The following is a 16685-nucleotide window of genomic DNA, read 5'->3' on the forward strand; positions in this document are numbered from 1 at the left end:
TAAATGAAATAGACAACAAAAGACAGTGGAAAAGATTTATGTGACAAAGATATGGTTGATTGAAAAGATTAACAAAATTGGCAAACTCTTGGCTAGACTCACTAAGATAAAAAGAGAGAAGACACTAATTAACAAAATCAGAAATGAAAAAGGGAAAGTTATCACGGACACCACAGAAATACAAAGGATCATCCAAGAATACTATGAAAAACTACATGCCACCAAATTCAACAACCTATAAGAAATAGACAAGTTCTTAGAAAGATATAGCCTTCCAAGGCTGAAGGATGAAGAACTGGAAAATTTAAACGGACCGATCACCAGTAACCAAATTGAATCATTCAACCAAAACTTTTTGCTTTCCCAAAAGCAAGTCAGGGACCAGATGGCTTCACTAGTGAATTCTACCAAACCTTCAAAGAGGATCTCATACCAATCCTGCTCAAACTTTTCCAAAAAATTGAAGAAGAGTCAGTACTCCCTAACTCATTTTATGAGGCCAACATTACCCTGATGCCAAAACCTGGGAAGGACAACAAAAAAAAAGAAAACTACAGACCAATATCTCTGATGAATACTGATGCAAACATCCTAAATAAAATTCTAGCAAATCGAATACAACAATGCATTAAAAAGATTATTCATCACGATCAAGTGGGGTTCATCCCCGGGGCACAAGAATGGTTCAACATTCGCAAATCCATCAATGTGATACATCACATAAACAAAATAAAGGAAAAAAATCATACGATTATATCAATTGATGCAGAAAAAGTATTTGACAAGATACAACATCCATTTATGATGAAAACACTTAATAAAATAGGTATAGAAGGAAAATACCTTAAAATAATAAAGGCCATCTATGACAAGCCCTCAGCTAATCACATAATTAATGGTGAAAAACTGAAGCCTTTTGCTCTACGTTCAGGAACACGACAGGGCTGTCCCCTATCACTTCTGCTTTTCAACATAGTGTTGAAAAGAGCAATCAGGCAAGTGAAAGAAATAAAAGTATCCAAATTGGGATTGAAGAAGTTAAAATATCACTCTTTGCAGATGACATGATGCTATATATAGAAAACCCTAAAGACTCCATCAAAAAGCTGTTAGAAACAATCAACGAATACAGTAAAGTTGCTGGCTACAAAATCAAGTACAAAAGTCCATTGCATTTCTATATACTAACAATGACATCTCAGAAAAAGAAATACAAAAAACAATTCCCTCTGCAATTGCAGCAAAAAGAACAAACTACCTAGGAACAAACTTAACCACGGACCTATATGCTGAAAACTATAAGAATTTTTGAAAGAAATTGAAGAAGACACACAGAAATGGAAAGATATTCCGTGCTCATGGATTGGAAGAATCAACATAGTTAAAATGGCCATATTACCCAAAGTAATATACAGATTTAATGCAATCCCCATCAAAATCCCAATGGCGCTTTTTAAAGAAATAGAACCAAAAATCATCAGATTTGTTTGGAACCACAAAAGACCCCAAATAGCCAAAGCAATCTTAAGAAAAAAGAACAATACTGGAGGTATCGCACTCCCTGACTTTAGCTTGTACTACAGGGCTACAATAATCAAAACAGCATGGTATTGGCAGAAAAACAGACACATAGACCAACGGAATAGAATTGAGAACCCAGAAATAAGACCACATAAATATGGACAGACAAGTTTTGACAAAGAAGCTAAAAACATACAATGGAGGAAAGACAGCCTCTTCAATAAATGGTGCTGGTAGAATTGGATAGCCTCGTGCAGAAGAATGAACCTGGACTGCTATCTGTCACCATGTACCAAAACAAATTCAAAATGGATCAAAGACTTAAGCATAAGACCTGACACAATAAACTGCATAAAAGAAAACATAGGTACTAAACTTATGGACCTTGGGTTCAAAGAGCATTTAATTAATTTGACTCCAAAGGCAATGGAAGTAAAAGGTAAAATAAATGATTGGGGCTATATGAAACTTAAAAGCTTCTGCACAGCAAAAAAAACCATCGACAAAATAAAGTGGCAACCGACTGAATGGGAGAAGATTTTTGCATACAGTGCCTCCGATAAGGGGCTAATATCCAAAATATCCAAGGAACTCATGAAGCTCAACAACAACAAAACAAAAACTCAATTGAAAAATGGGCAGAGAACCTGAAGAGACATTTCTCCAAAGAGGACATACAAATGACAAATAGACATATGAAAAAATGCTCAACATCGCTAATCATCAGAGAAATGCAAATAAAAACCACAATGAGATATCACCTCACCCCAGTCAGAATGGCTATCATCAACTAGACAAGTAGTAACAAGTGTTGGAGAGGCTGTGGAGAAAAAGGAACCCTCCTACACTGTTGGTGGGAATGCAGACTGGTGCAGCCGCTATGGAAGGCAGTGTGGATGTTCCTCAAACAATTACAATTAGAATTACTATATGTCCCAGCAATCCCTCTCCTGGGTATCTACCCAAAAAATCTGAAAACATTTATACATAAAGCCATGTGTGCTCCAATGTTCATTGCAGCTTTGTTTACGGTGGCCAAAACATGGAAACCAAAATCCTTCGATAGATCAATGGATAAAGAAGTTGTGGTTTATATACACAATGGAATACTATTCGGCAGTAAGAAAAGATAATATAGGAACATTTGTGACAACATGGATGGATCTTGAGAGTATAATGCTAAGTGAAATAAGTCATACAGAAAAAGCAGAGAACCATATGATTTCACTGATATGTGTTATATATACCAAAAACAACAAAAGAACAAGACAAACAAATGAGAAACAAAAACTCATAGACACAGACAATAGTTTAGTGGTTACCAGAGGGTAAGGGGGTGGGGGGTGGGTGATGAGGGTAAGGGGAACCAAAGATATGGTGATGGAAGGAGAACTGACTCTGGGTGGTGAACACACAATGGGATTTATAGATGATGTAATACAGAATTGTACACCTGAAATCTATGTAAATTTACTAACAATTGTCACCCTGATAAATTTTTTTTAAAAAATGAAGAAAAAAAGAAAATGGAATTTAAAAGTGATGGCAGTTTAATGGGCCCCTGAGACATTATTGACCATACCAACATTCACATCATAGGGATACCAGAAGGAAAAGAGGGAGACCATGGACTTGAAAATCTATTTGAAGAAATAATGATTGAAACTTTCCCGAACCTGAGAAAGAAATAAACATACAAGGCAGGGAAGTACAGAGAGTCCCAAACAAGATGAACCCAAATAGGCCCAAGCAAGACACAGCATAACGAAAACACTACAGTTTAAAGACAAAGAATCTTAAAAACATCAAGAGAAAAGCAGTTAGCTACCTACAAGGGAGCTCCCATGAGACTGATTTCTCAACAGAAACTTTGTAGGCAAAAAAGGATTGGAACAAAATATTCAAAGTGATGAAAAACAAGGACCTAAAACTAAGATTACTCTACCCAGCAAAGCTATCATTTAAAATCAAAAAACAGATAAAGAGCTACCCAGAGAAGAAAAAACTAAAGTAGTTCATCAGCACCAAACCAGTATTACAAGAAATGTTATAAGGACTTCTTTAAGAAGGAAGCAGGGAAGGAGAAGAAGAGGAAGAAGAAGAAAAGATAAAAATATAGATAATTAAATGGCAAGAACTACATATCTATCAACAATTATTTTAAATGTAAGTGGATAAATGTTCCAATCAAAAGATAGGGTGGCTGAATAAATAAGAAAACAAGATCTTTACATATGCTGCCTATAAGAGACTCACTTCAGATTGAAAGATACACACAAACTGAAAGTAAAGGAATGGAAAAAGATATTTCATGAAAATGGAAATAAAAAATGAAAATCTGGGGTAGCAATACTTATTCCACACAAAATAGACTTTAAAACAAAGGCTATAACAAGAGACAAAGAAAAACCCAGTAATCCTACTTCTGGGTATTTATCTGAAGAAATTCAAAACACTACTTTGAAGGGACATGTGCATCCATATGTTCATTGCAGCATTATTCACAATAGCCAAGATATTGAGGCAACCTGGGTGTCCATCAATGGACGAGTAGATAAAGAAGAGATGGTACATATTTACAATGGAATAGTGCTCAGCCAAGAATAAAATCTTGCCACCTGCAACAGCATGGATGGATCTAGAAGATTATTTTGTTGAATGGATTAAGTCAGACAGAGAAAGACAAATGCTGTATGATTTCACTTATATGTGGAATCTAAAGAACAAAACAAACGAACAAAGCAGAAACACACTCATAGATACAGTGAACATTTTCAGGATTTACAGATAAGACAGAGTTGGGGGGATGGGTGAAAAAAGATGAAAGGATTAAGTACAAATTAGTAGTTACAAAATAGTCATGGGAATGTAAAATATGGCATAAGCAATATAGTCAATAATATTGTAATAACTATGTATGGTGTCAGATGGGTGCTAGATTTATTGGGGCAATCACCTCATAAGTTATATAAATGTCTAATCACTATGTTGTACACCTGAAACTAATATAATATTGTATGTCAACTGTAATTGAAAACTAAAATAAATTATTAAAGTTTCAAAAAATAAAATACTTCAGAATAAATTTAACCAAATTGATACCCATATTTAACTCAATTCGTATCAAAATTCCAGCAAGACATTTTGTAGATATAGACAAGGTTATTGTAAACATTTTTATGGAGAAGCAAATGAACTAGAATTGCTAAAGTAATTTTGAATAAGACTCCCCAATTTCAAGACTTATTCTATAGCTACAATAATCAAGACTGTGTATTATTGACAGAGGAATATACACATAAATTAATGAAACAGAATAGAGAACCCAACATAGCCACATACAAGTACCAACAACTGATTTTTTACAAAGGTGCAAAAACAATTCAATGGAAGGGTAGTCTTTTCAACAAATAGTGCTGGAGCAATTGGACATCCATCAGCAAAAATATGAACCTTGGCCTAACTACATCTTATACAAAATTTATTTCAAAATGAATTATAGACTAATATATAAAATATAAAACTATAAAACATTTACAGTATAAGAAACCACAGGAGAAAGTCTTACACTTGGCACTAAAAGCATGATCCATAAATGGAAAAATTAACAAATTGAACTTCATCAAAATAAAAAACTTTTACTTTGTGAAAGACCCTTTTAAGAAGATGAAAGACTAGTTATCACATGGAAGAAAATATTTGCAAGCCACATATCCAACAAAGAACTAGTATCTAAAATATACAAAGAATTCTCACAACTCAACAATAAAAACCAAACACCATCAGACATTTGACAGAGCATATACAATTGCCTAAGCACATGCTTAATCATCAGAGAACTGCCATTACCCTGCTATTTCCACTAGTCTTAGCAAAACTCCCTAATTCTCCTGAGACCATCACTGGATCCTCTTACTTTGCTTTTCCCCCCTCCCAGCCAAAACTTGCCTTTCCTGATTTGGTCCTCATAGGCTCTCTCTATTCCTAAATTAGCACTCCTGTCTAGTCCATGCTGTGGACCTTGTCTTGGTGTTAGGAAGAAAGCAATCCTGGGGCAGTTAAATCCCACCAAGTCAGGTTGGCCACTGAGAAGTGAGGCAGTATGGTAAAGGGAAGAGGGACTTTCAGGCATGGGGAGGAGGGCTGGACACAGTTGGGAGCAGACAGAATGATCTTTCTGTTGCTCCCTTAGTCACACCAGAGGCCACCAGGTTCTTTCCACTCTCTTCTTCTCAAATCAACAAGAGTTGCTGAAGCATGGACTAACTTGAGTTTTTCTATTCCCTAAGCAGCAAAAACCCTTCACTGTTCAAATCAGTGTTAAATGTGCCACTTAACGGCCAGCAAACTGACCTCTGGTTAATTCACAGCAAAATATGGTCAAAGTGGAAGAGGTATGCCCAGTTAAGGGGCAGGCCAAATTATCCACTGCAGAGTCAGGGGAAATTGGTGTGTGTGTGTGTGTGTGTGTGTGTGTGTGTGTGTGATCCATAGAGACAAACAGATTCAGAATTAACACAGTGGAGGGCAGAGGGCTTCAGGATCCTTTGAAACTCCCAGGTGGAACCCAGGTTGGACATACATCCTGTATGGACCTTTCCTGCCCAGCCAGGATATCCTGTGTTTGTCAAAAGGACTGCACAGGGAAGCCCTGACCATTGTCCTTCCCAAATTCTGCCAGTCAGCCCCTCCCAGCTTGTGGCAACCACCGCAGGCAGAGGAAGAGTAACTCTGGAAACGGTGTTATCAGCATCCTCCATAGACTTCCTCACCTCCTCCCCAGCCTCATTAGCTCCAAGCTCCTTAGCATCCTCAAACAGAAACCAGGGAGGCTGGGATGGGGTCAAAGCCCTGAAGCCAGCCCCCTTTCTTTTGCCAAAACCTGACTTTACACAGCTCTGAGTGGACAACTGAAGGCTGCAGCTGGAGTCCTGGCCCTGATGGAGCCCCTGCTGGGGCCTGAGGCTGCTGCCTTCCGTCCGGGCTGGCAGGCCCTGTTGCTGTGGGTCTCAGCCCTCAGCTGTTCTGTCTCCTCTCCGGCTCCTCCTTCTCCTTCTCTGGTGCCCCGAGTCAGAACCAGCTACAATTTTGGAAGGACTTTCCTCGGCCTTGATAAATGCAATGCCTGCATCGGGACATCAATTTGCAAGAAGTTCTTTAAAGAAGAAATAAGGTCAGAATCTCAATCAGATAATTCTGAGGGGAAAAATTATGTTCCCTTCATGTAAAGATGTCCAGGAGTTTGGTAAAAATGAGTCAGGGTGTAATTTATGGGTGGGAACTAAAGCAAAGTCATTTAATCATAGTAGTCATGGGTTGAAGTTGGAGTGTGGAGGGGGTAAGGTGTGAAGCCAAATTTCAGCCCTAACTGCTAAATCCAAAGTGTCTTTTTGAAGTGGGAGCTTAAAGATTTCTGTAAATGGAGTAGCATGGGAGTACTGCATTAACCAAATTTGTTTCTCATAGGGGGAGGAAAATAAAATTTAATGAAAGCCTACTATGTGGCAGATATTTTGAAGCTATTTTTATTTACTCCTCACAACCATCCTGGGAGTTGGTGTTCTGCACTCATTATTCAGATAGTGAACTGACTGAGATGTAGCAAGATTAAGTGACTTGTCCAAGGTCACCACCTAATATGTGGCAGATCTGGGATTTAAGCCAGGTTGGTTTGTTCTAAAGTCTTTGAACCAGTTTTCTGATGTTGCCTTGATCAGAGGAAAACCCAAGTTTAGTAAATTGCTATGCACATGGCTCTCACCAAAGAATGGGATCACACTCTGGAATTCAAGCCTGTCAACAAACAGTCAATGAGCCTTTGCCATGGCCAAGACCCAGCAGCTGCTATAGTAACATCACTATAACTCTCGTCACTGCCCTCCAGGGGTTCAGAAAGACAAATCCATGGTACAAATAACGAGAATAAGGCCTGGTCTGATACAGGCCAGAAGTGAAGTGCAAAGGACCTCTGGGAACACAAGGAAGGAGGTATTGATTCCAAATGGGGACTTGGAAAGTCTTCTCCAGGGGAAGGCATTCTGAGCAAGGCCTTAAAGGATGAGCTGAAATTTAGTGGGAGGAGGATCCAGAGATGTGGGAAGAGGTGAAAAGTGCTTAGTGATTGGAGGATGGGGCATATGTTGAGCTGTGGCAGAAGGAGGAGGTTTGGAGGAGTCAGATGGGGCAAGAAGCCTTGAATGCAGTACCCAAGAATTGGGACTTTAACCTGTGGGCCAGTGGTTCCCAGCCTTTTCAATACCAAAGACCCTTTATAATAGGCCTTTTTTCCTCTCCCCAACTCCAAGAACCTACCTCAGGTATGTAACATTTGGTGACCAAACAAAAGGCATTAATTTACAATAATTTAGTTCCAGTCTGTATTAACCACAGGCATAGTTGATTATTCAACTAAGTTACTAAACAGAACTAACAAATAGAAAATATCAATAAAAAATATTGAACTTCTTTTGCAAGGTGGTAGATATTGTATGGAATTGAGGTGAACTCTCCCTATAAGACCTTTACTTAAAGGCATTTTGAATGTTGAAAAGTTGAAAGCCCCCCCAACACACACACACACACACACACACACACACACACACACACACAAAATCAGGGAAGCTCTGTTTCTGGCAATGGTGAGGGAGTTAAATGCGGTAGGGGCAAGATTACACCTGTATTTTGGAAAGCACTTACATAAAGAAGTGTGCAGGATGGGCCAGTGATGCTGGCAGGGGCTGCCAGACCAGTTCTCCTAGTCCAGAGGAAAGGTCATGGTAACAAAGCAGGACAGGAAGGATGCTAGTCAGTTTCAGCTAGAGAGTCGGTTTACTGACCAACTCGATGTGAAAGGAAGTAAAGATGGAGATGTTGAAAGTGGAGTCAAGATTTCCCACCTAAAAAATGGGATGGAGAGGGCCAAGAACACAGGTGAAGTGGGGCTGGTTCCTTGGAGAAAGGAGGCAGTGAGAATATGGACATATTTTAAGATTGGGAGGAAGGAAATTAAGGGATTCAACTGAGGAGGAGCTCCAGGTTCACATCTTCCTCCAGATAAGTAAACAAGAGTACATGAAATTAGACACAGACAATAGTTTAGTGGTTACCAGAGGGTAAGGGGGAGTGGGGTTGTAGATGAGGGTAAAGGGGATCAAATATATGGTGATGGAAGGAGAACTGACTCTGGGTGGTGAACACACAATGGGATTTATAGATGATGTAATATAGAATTGTACACCTGAAATCTATGTAACTTTACTAACAATTGTCACCCCAATAAACTTTAATTTAAAAAAAAGAGTACATGAATTTTACAATTGACTCTTCACCAAGTGGAAGTAAAGTTTTGCTCAATAGGCAGGTATTGGCCAAATTCAGGAAGCATTTCCCCAAATAGGTCTGTGTGCCATTTCAGTTCAGGATATTATTTCAGCTCCCCAGAATGTATTTTCCATGTGTGCCTGAAAGGGAAGTGTGCTGATCCAAGCAGGAAACCACCAGGTGGGGCAGGTTGGGGTTTAGAGCTCTCAGTATTGAGAATGCACATTTCTCGGTGCAGAAAAAGCAGAGACAGTGAGTAAGTTTGGGGATGTGGACTTGTTTATAGTCATTTTCTCTGCATTGTAAATAACTTTTTCTTTATTTTGAAAGAAATATCTGTTTATTTTAGAATTTTCAGGAAACATTGATTAAAGAAAGCACAAAATAAGAATCACATATAATTCCTTCACCAAGAGATCACCCATTTGTTAACATTTTGGTGTATATCCTTGCTGCCTTTTTCCTAAGAATGGATTTTAAAATTTTCAACAAAATGTGATCATATTATGTATAAACTTTTATTTAACAATATATCAGGAATACATTTCCACATTATTGCTATTCTTCTCCACAATTTGATTTTTAATGGCTTTGTGATATTAAATTGCATCAATCAACCAAAATTTATTTAACTAATCTACTATTGTAAGAAAACTAGGTTTTTACTTCACTTTTCAGTATTATAAACAGTGCTATGTTAAACATCCCCGTGTCTAGACTTTCATACATATCAGTGATTAATTCCTATAACAAACTTCTAAAAGTAGAATTTCTGAGTCAACAAAATATAGCAAATTTTTAGGATATTCAAATATATATATTCAAACGGAGACTTCTACCTATAGATCTCACTTCTGACACACTAACAAATATTTCATATCACTACTATTTTTACTTCATATTTCTTCTGAGCTGAGCTCTTTTTTTAGGCTTATTGGCCATTTGTATTTCTTTGCTAAATTGTCTACAAGTTTACATCTTTTCCCTTTCTTTCTAATGGTGTGTTTGTTCATCTTATTCATCTTCAAATAGTTCACCACTATTTTTGAATATATTGGGGTGACAATTGTTAGTAAAATTACATAATTTCAGGTGTACAATACTGTATTACATCATCTATAAATCCCATTGTGTGTTCACCACCCAGAGTCAGTTCTCCTTCCATCACCATATATTTGATCCCCCCTTACCCTCATCTCCCTCCCCCACCCCCTTACCCTCTGGTAACCACTAAACTATTGTCTGTGCCTATGAGTTTTTGTTTCTCATTTGTTTGTCTTGTTCTTTTGTTGTTTTTGGTTTATATATCACATATCAGTGGAATCATAGGGTTTTCTGCTTTTTCTGTATGACTTATTTCACTTAGCATTATACTCTCAAGATCCACCCATGTTGTCACAAATGTTCCTATATCATCTTTTCTTACTGCCGAATAGTATTCCATTGTGTATATATACCACAACTTCTTTATCCATTCATCTATCGAAGGGATTTTGGTTGTTTCCATATCTTAGCCACTGTAAATAAAGCTGCAATGAACATTGGAGCACACGTGTCTTTATGGATAAATGTTTTCAGATTTTTTTAGGTAGATACCCAGGAGAAGAAATGCTGCGTCATACGGTAATTCTATTCATAATTTTATGAGAAACCTCACCACTGCTTTCCATAGCAGCTGCACCAGTCTGCATTCCCACCAACAGTGTATGAGGGTTCCTTTTTCTCCACAGCCTCTCCAACACTTGTCACTATTGATCTTGTTGATGAGAGCAATTCTAACTGGAGTGAGGTGATATCTCATTGAGGTTTTTATTTGCATTTCTCAGATGATTAGTGATGTTGAGCATTTTTTCGTATGTCTATTTGCCATTTGTATGTCCTCCTTGGAGAAATGTCTCTTCAGGTCCTCTGCCCATTTTTCAATTGGGTTTGTTTTTTGGTTGTTGAATTGCATGAATTCCTTGTATACCTTGGATATTAGCCATTTATCGGAGGCACTGTTTGCAAATATCTTCTCCGATTCAGTTGCTTGCCTCTTTATTTTGTTGATGGTTTCTTTTGCTGTGCAGAAGCTTTTAAGTTTCATATAGTCCCATTCATTTATTTTAGCTTTTACTTCCCTTGCCTTTGGACTCAAATTCATAAAATGCTCTTTGAACCCAAAGTCCATAAGTTTAGTACCTATGTTTTCTTGTATGCAGTTTATTGTTTCAGGTCTTATGCTTAAGTCTCTGATCCATTTTGAATTAATTTTGGTACATGGTGACAGATAGCAGTCCAGTTTCATTCTTTTACATGTGGCTATCATATTCTCCCAGCACCATTTATTAAAGAGTCTGTCTTTTCTCTGTTGTATGATTGTTGCTAACCTCCAATATTGTTCTTTTTTCTTAAGATAGCTTTGGCTATTTGGGCTATTTTGTGGTTCCAAAAAAAATGATGCTTTTTGTTCTATTTCTTTAAAAAATGCCATTGGAATTTTGATGGGGATTGCATTCGATCTGTATATTTCTTTGGGTAATATGGCCATTTTAACTATGTTGATTCTTCCAATCCATGAGCATGTAATGTCTTTCCATTTCTTTGTGTCTTCAATTTCTTTCAAAAATGTCTTGTAGTTTTCAGCATATAGGGCTTTCACATCCTTGGTTAAGTTTATTCATAGGTATTTTATTCTTTTTGCTGCAATTGCAACACAAATTGTTTTTTATGTTTCTTTTTCTGAGATTTCATTGTTAGTGTATAGGAATGCAATGGACTTTGGTACTTGATTTTGTAGCCAGCAACTTTACTGTATTCGTTGATTGTTTCTAACAGCGTTTTGGTGGAGTCTTTAGGGTTTTCTATACACAGCATCATGTCATCTGCAAAGAGTGACAATTTAACTTCTTCCATCCCAAATTGGATGCCTTTTATTTCTTTCTCTTGTCTCATTGCTGTGGCGAGTACTTCCAACACTACGTTGAAAAGCAGAGGTGATAGGGATAGCCCTGTCGTGTTCCTGAACGTAGAGCAAAGGGCTTCATTTTTTCACCATTAATTATGAGATTAGCTGAGGGCTTGTCATATGTAGCCTTTATTACGTTAAGGTATTTTCCTTCTATACCTATTTTATTAAGTGTTTTCATCATAAATGGATGTTCTATCTTGTCAAATGCTTTTTCTGCATCAATTGATACAATTATATGATTTTTTTTCCTTTATTTTGTTTATGTGATGTATCTCATTGATGGATTTGTGGATGTTGATTCATCCTTGTGCTCCAGGGATGAACCCCACTTGGTCGTGATGAATAATTTTTTTAATGCATGGTTGTATTTAATTTGCTAGAATTTTGTTTAAGATATTTGCACCTGCATTCATCAGAGATATTGGTCTGTATTTTTTCTTTTCTTTGTTGTCCTTACCAGGTTTTGGTATCAGGGTAATGTTGGCCTCGTAAAATCAGTTAGGGAGTACTGTCTCTTCTTCAATTTTTTGGAAGAGTTTCAGCAGGATTGGTATGAGATCCTCTTTGAGGTTTGTTAGAATTCACTAGTGAAGCCATCTGGTCCCGGATTTTTGCTTTTGGGAAGGTTTTGGATGACTGATTCAATTTCGTTACTGGTGATCAGTCTGTTTAGATTTTCCATTTTTTCATGGTTTATCCTAGGAAGGCTATATGTTTCTAAGAACTTGTCCATTTCTTCTAGGTTATTGAATTTGGTGGCATATAGTCCTTCATATTTTTTTAATCCAATGTGCTACTCTGCCTTTTTATTGGTGAGTTCAGTCCATTTACATTTAGGATGATTATTGATAGGTGAGGATATCCTGTCATTCTATCTTTAGTTTTCTGGTAAGGCTGTGTCTCCATTGTTTCTTCGCCTTTTTGTTGTTGTCTATTATATCTGTGTGGTGGTATTCTATGATGTTTCCATCTGTTTCTTCTTTTATTACAGTATATATTTCAGTTCTGGATTTTTTTGAGTGGTTACCCTTAAGTTTATGTAAAAGAAAGTTTGATATTTAGAGTATTCCATTTTCTTCAGCAGGCTTACTTTCTCCATTCCCATATTCCAGTGCAGGCCTTTATTCTCACCGTTTTTATGTTTCGGTTGCCACAAATTGTCCCTGTTGATGGTGGTCGAATAGCCTCCTTTAATGTTTCTTGTAGTGCAGGTCATGTATTAGAAAATTCCCTCAGCTTCCGTATGTCTGGAAAGGTCTTTATTCCTCCTTCATATCTAAAGGATATCTTTGCTGTGTATATTATTCTTGGCTCATAATTTCTCTCTTTCAATAGTTTGAATACTTGGTTCCACTCCCTCCTGGCTTGTAGAGTTTCTGCTGAAAAATCTGATGATAATCTAATGGGCTTTCCTTTGTAGGCTACTGTCTTCTTTTCCCTGGCTGCTTTGAGGATTCTCTTTTTGTCTTTGATTTTAGACAGCTTCAATACAATGTGTCTTAGAGAAGGCCTGTTGGGATTTAGGTAATTAGGTGTTCCATTTGCTTCTTGGATTTGAGGATCCAGTTCTGTCCACTAGTTTGGGAAGTCCTCATCAACAATTTGTTTGAATACATTTTCTGGTTTCTTCTCTCTTTCTTCTCTTTCTGGTATGCCCATCATTGTTACATTTTTCTTTCTGATGGAGTCAGAAATTTCTTTAATGTTCTTTCATTTCTTTTAAGTCTCAAGTCTCTTTCTTCTTCCATCTGTGTCATTTCCAGGTTTCTGTCTTCAATGTCACTGATTCTTTCCTCCATCTGGTCAACTCTACTACCTAAGCTGGCTATTTCATTCTTAATTTCTTCTATTGAGTTCTTAATCTCCAGAAATTCCATTTGGTTCTTTTTTTAAATTTCAATCTTCTTCATAAAATGCTCAAGTTGTTCTTTGATTGTGTTTCTGAGTTCATTAAACTGTTTTTCTGTGTTTTCTTCCATCTCATTGAGTTTTTTCACAACTGCAATCTTGAATTCTCTGTCATTTAAGTCACATATTTCCATATCTTTAAGTTTCTTTTCTGGAGACTTTTCACTTTCTCTCTGAGCTGTCTTGTTGCCTTGGTTATTCATGGCAATTACTGATTTATTATTTCTCTTTCTAGACATCTACAGGGGTTGCTTCTGCAACAGGTTGATAGGAAGAGGTCTTTCTTTTGTTTTCCAGTACTTGTTGGTAGAATGTTTTATTTTCTCTCCAACTGCAAGCTTTTTTTCTCTCTCACATGGTAGTACTATGTTTTCTCTGCTCTACTCCAGCTTCTCACCCAATGGGGGGGATTTCTAGTGAGATAGGCTTCCCCTCTGTAAATAGTTCACCTGGATCACAGGGCGCACTGTATGTGTGGGTAAGCAAAGAGCTTTTGAAGTTCCAAAGCTCTTCCTGCACCAGATTCAGAGCCTGTATATTTCAGCAGTTCTGTTTACTCCTGCAGGGATCCGTCCAAATAGGTGGGGCCAGGGTGGGGTGAGTTGGGAGAGGTGGCCCAGAGCAATGGCGGCGACCACCACCACAGCCGGTCCTACTTCCACAGCTTCCTCTCCTTTGCTGAAACTAGTTGGGCTGTGAATCTGTGTCTGCAGTCCACAGGTCTCAGAACAGCAAATATTCTGTTCTTTTGATCTGACACTGCTACGGTTCTGCTTCTGGCACTGGGCAGGTGGGTGTGGGGCGAGCTCTGGGAGGGTGGGGAGGGGGCAGCTAGTCTCAGTGCCTTAGGCTTCTGTTCTCTGTGGCAGTGAGGGCTTAAACCCCCATTTTCTGCCTTCTTCCCTTAGTCTTTGCTCTGAGGTCTCTGCCATGAGCGTTGGGTTGAGCCGTGTTATATGCTGTCCCCTCACCCCTGTGGGCCATAAACGGAGCCCTAGCAGTCCGAGTTCTTCCCTCTCCCACATCTTTGGTAGTTCCAGGATGCAGCGAGCTCAGAGCTCCGAGCTAGTTCTGCGTCCTGCACCCGCTGGGCTCCGTCTTCACACTTCTCCCTTCCTTCCTGTCCCGCTCACGCAATTCACCCACCGTTAGGTGAATTCAGTAGTGCACCTTTTCGTCTTGCCTGTCTGCTGTGCAGGGAGTCCTTTGTGGAGTTATGGTTGTTCCATTTGTCTTAAATTGCAGGGGAATTTTACAGAGGCTCACTTCACGCCTCCATATTTGATGGCAAGAATTTTAATAATTAATCTGATGCTTTCCATACTCAAGCATTGACCTTTGAACATTTGAATGTTTTCAGTACTAGTTTTCCCATGCATTCCATGTTGACTTTCAAATCCTAAACTGAAAAATTAAGGGAAGCTAGAAAAATGAGTAAACCTCATTGACATATTCTTCCTACTGAAAATGTACCTATATGTGAAATTCTAAGTGATCACACCAACTGGCAAGATCTACCAGGATCTGGTTGATCAGTATTTGTATATGTGCAGGCAACAGATGGGAAGGAATAGGGGAGAGGTACTTAGTGGTAGTATTTCTGATCAGAATCACTCCTAGGAATTCTTGGACTCTTACTAGGATGGGTGCCTTACCTCACCTTTCTTATTGTACCCAGTTGGCTTTACATCATCACCCCTCACTCCGAAAGTCTTGAAGACTGTCTAAATACTTCTGAGTGGTAGAGTACTCACTAAAATAATCATTAGGCTTGATTTTGCCTTCCCTTCTCCCTTGCTCTTGTCTGTCTCCTTTGCCTCAGAAGATGATAATAATTATTACTCTTACTCACTTCCTCAAATCAATTCAAGTTCTTGGGAGCTGCAGGGCCCCAGAGCTTATGGCAAAAAGAACCATTTACATATTCAATCATCCATGTATGCACCCATCCATCCATCCACCCACTCATCCAGGCATCCCTTCATGCATTCTTCCACCTGATCTTCACTCTGTGCATCCCATCCATCCAGACCTCCATGTATGAGGCATGATCAAAAGATATGGTGAATGTTTAAATTTAAAAAATTATTACAGTAAAAGATGCATTGCCATTAATCTCCCTCAAAATACTCCCCCTGGCTTCAAACACACTTATCCCATCATTCTTGCCACTTTTTGAAGCAGTACTGGAAGTCCTCTTTCGTGAGTGTCTTTACTTCATCATCCATCATGACAACTTTCCATGTCACACATCACTTCTGGTATGGCAAATTCTGTCAAATAAAAACATTACAGTGTGTCCTCATCCACCTTATTCACTGGGTCTGACACTGTGCAACTACTGGCTCTTCCCCGAAGTCAAAATGACCATGAAAGGAAAATCTTTTGAATCAATTCAGGGCATCGAGGCAGCCAAGACAGTGCAACTAAAGACACTAACGAAAGAGAACTTCCAGAACTGCTTCAGGGAAGTGGCAAGAATGATGGGATAAGTGTTATCAAAGCGAAGGGGACTATTTTGAGGGGAATTAATGGCAATGTGTCTTTTACTATAATAAAATTTTTAAGTTTAAACATTCACCATATTGTTTGATCACATCTCGTATCCCTCTACTCACTTATTCATTTATACTTCCAAATACCCATTCATCTACCCAACTAAAGTGTATTGGGTACTAACTTGGTACAGAGAACTCTATTAGGCACTGAGTTATAATGTTGAAGGCCGCCCAATTCTGGCCCTGAAGGAGTTTACATTCTATTGGGAAGACAGAGACATAAACCAATGGTTGAAGCAGAGTGTGAGAACTATACAAAATGTCCAATACAGGATGTCAGGAGAGCACGTGGGAGGGAACTTATCTCAACTGGGGGGCGAGTGACTGAGAATCACAAGAGATGATACATGTCTGGGTTTTAAAGAGTTGGTTAGGAATTATCCAGGCAAGAAAAAGGTAAGAAGTGTCTAGACAAAGGGATCAGCAAA

The 16685-nt window shown here is 38.4% G+C and overlaps 1 protein-coding gene across 1 annotated transcript in view; it reads left to right on the forward strand.

Moving 5' to 3' along the window:
* Positions 1-6411: 6411 nt before the first annotated feature.
* DIPK2B (divergent protein kinase domain 2B) overlaps positions 6412-16685 on the forward strand; it is an 82786-nt gene continuing 72512 nt past the window's right edge. The window contains exon 1 of the mRNA XM_081042306.1: positions 6412-6694. Within this exon, the coding sequence (XP_080898432.1) occupies positions 6462-6694 (233 nt within the window). The 5' untranslated portion in view covers positions 6412-6461. The remainder of the gene's footprint in view (positions 6695-16685) is intronic.

The sequence above is a fragment of the Rhinolophus hipposideros genome, assembly GCF_964194185.1.
Source record: "Rhinolophus hipposideros genome assembly, chromosome: X".
Classification (NCBI taxonomy): domain Eukaryota; kingdom Metazoa; phylum Chordata; class Mammalia; order Chiroptera; family Rhinolophidae; genus Rhinolophus; species Rhinolophus hipposideros.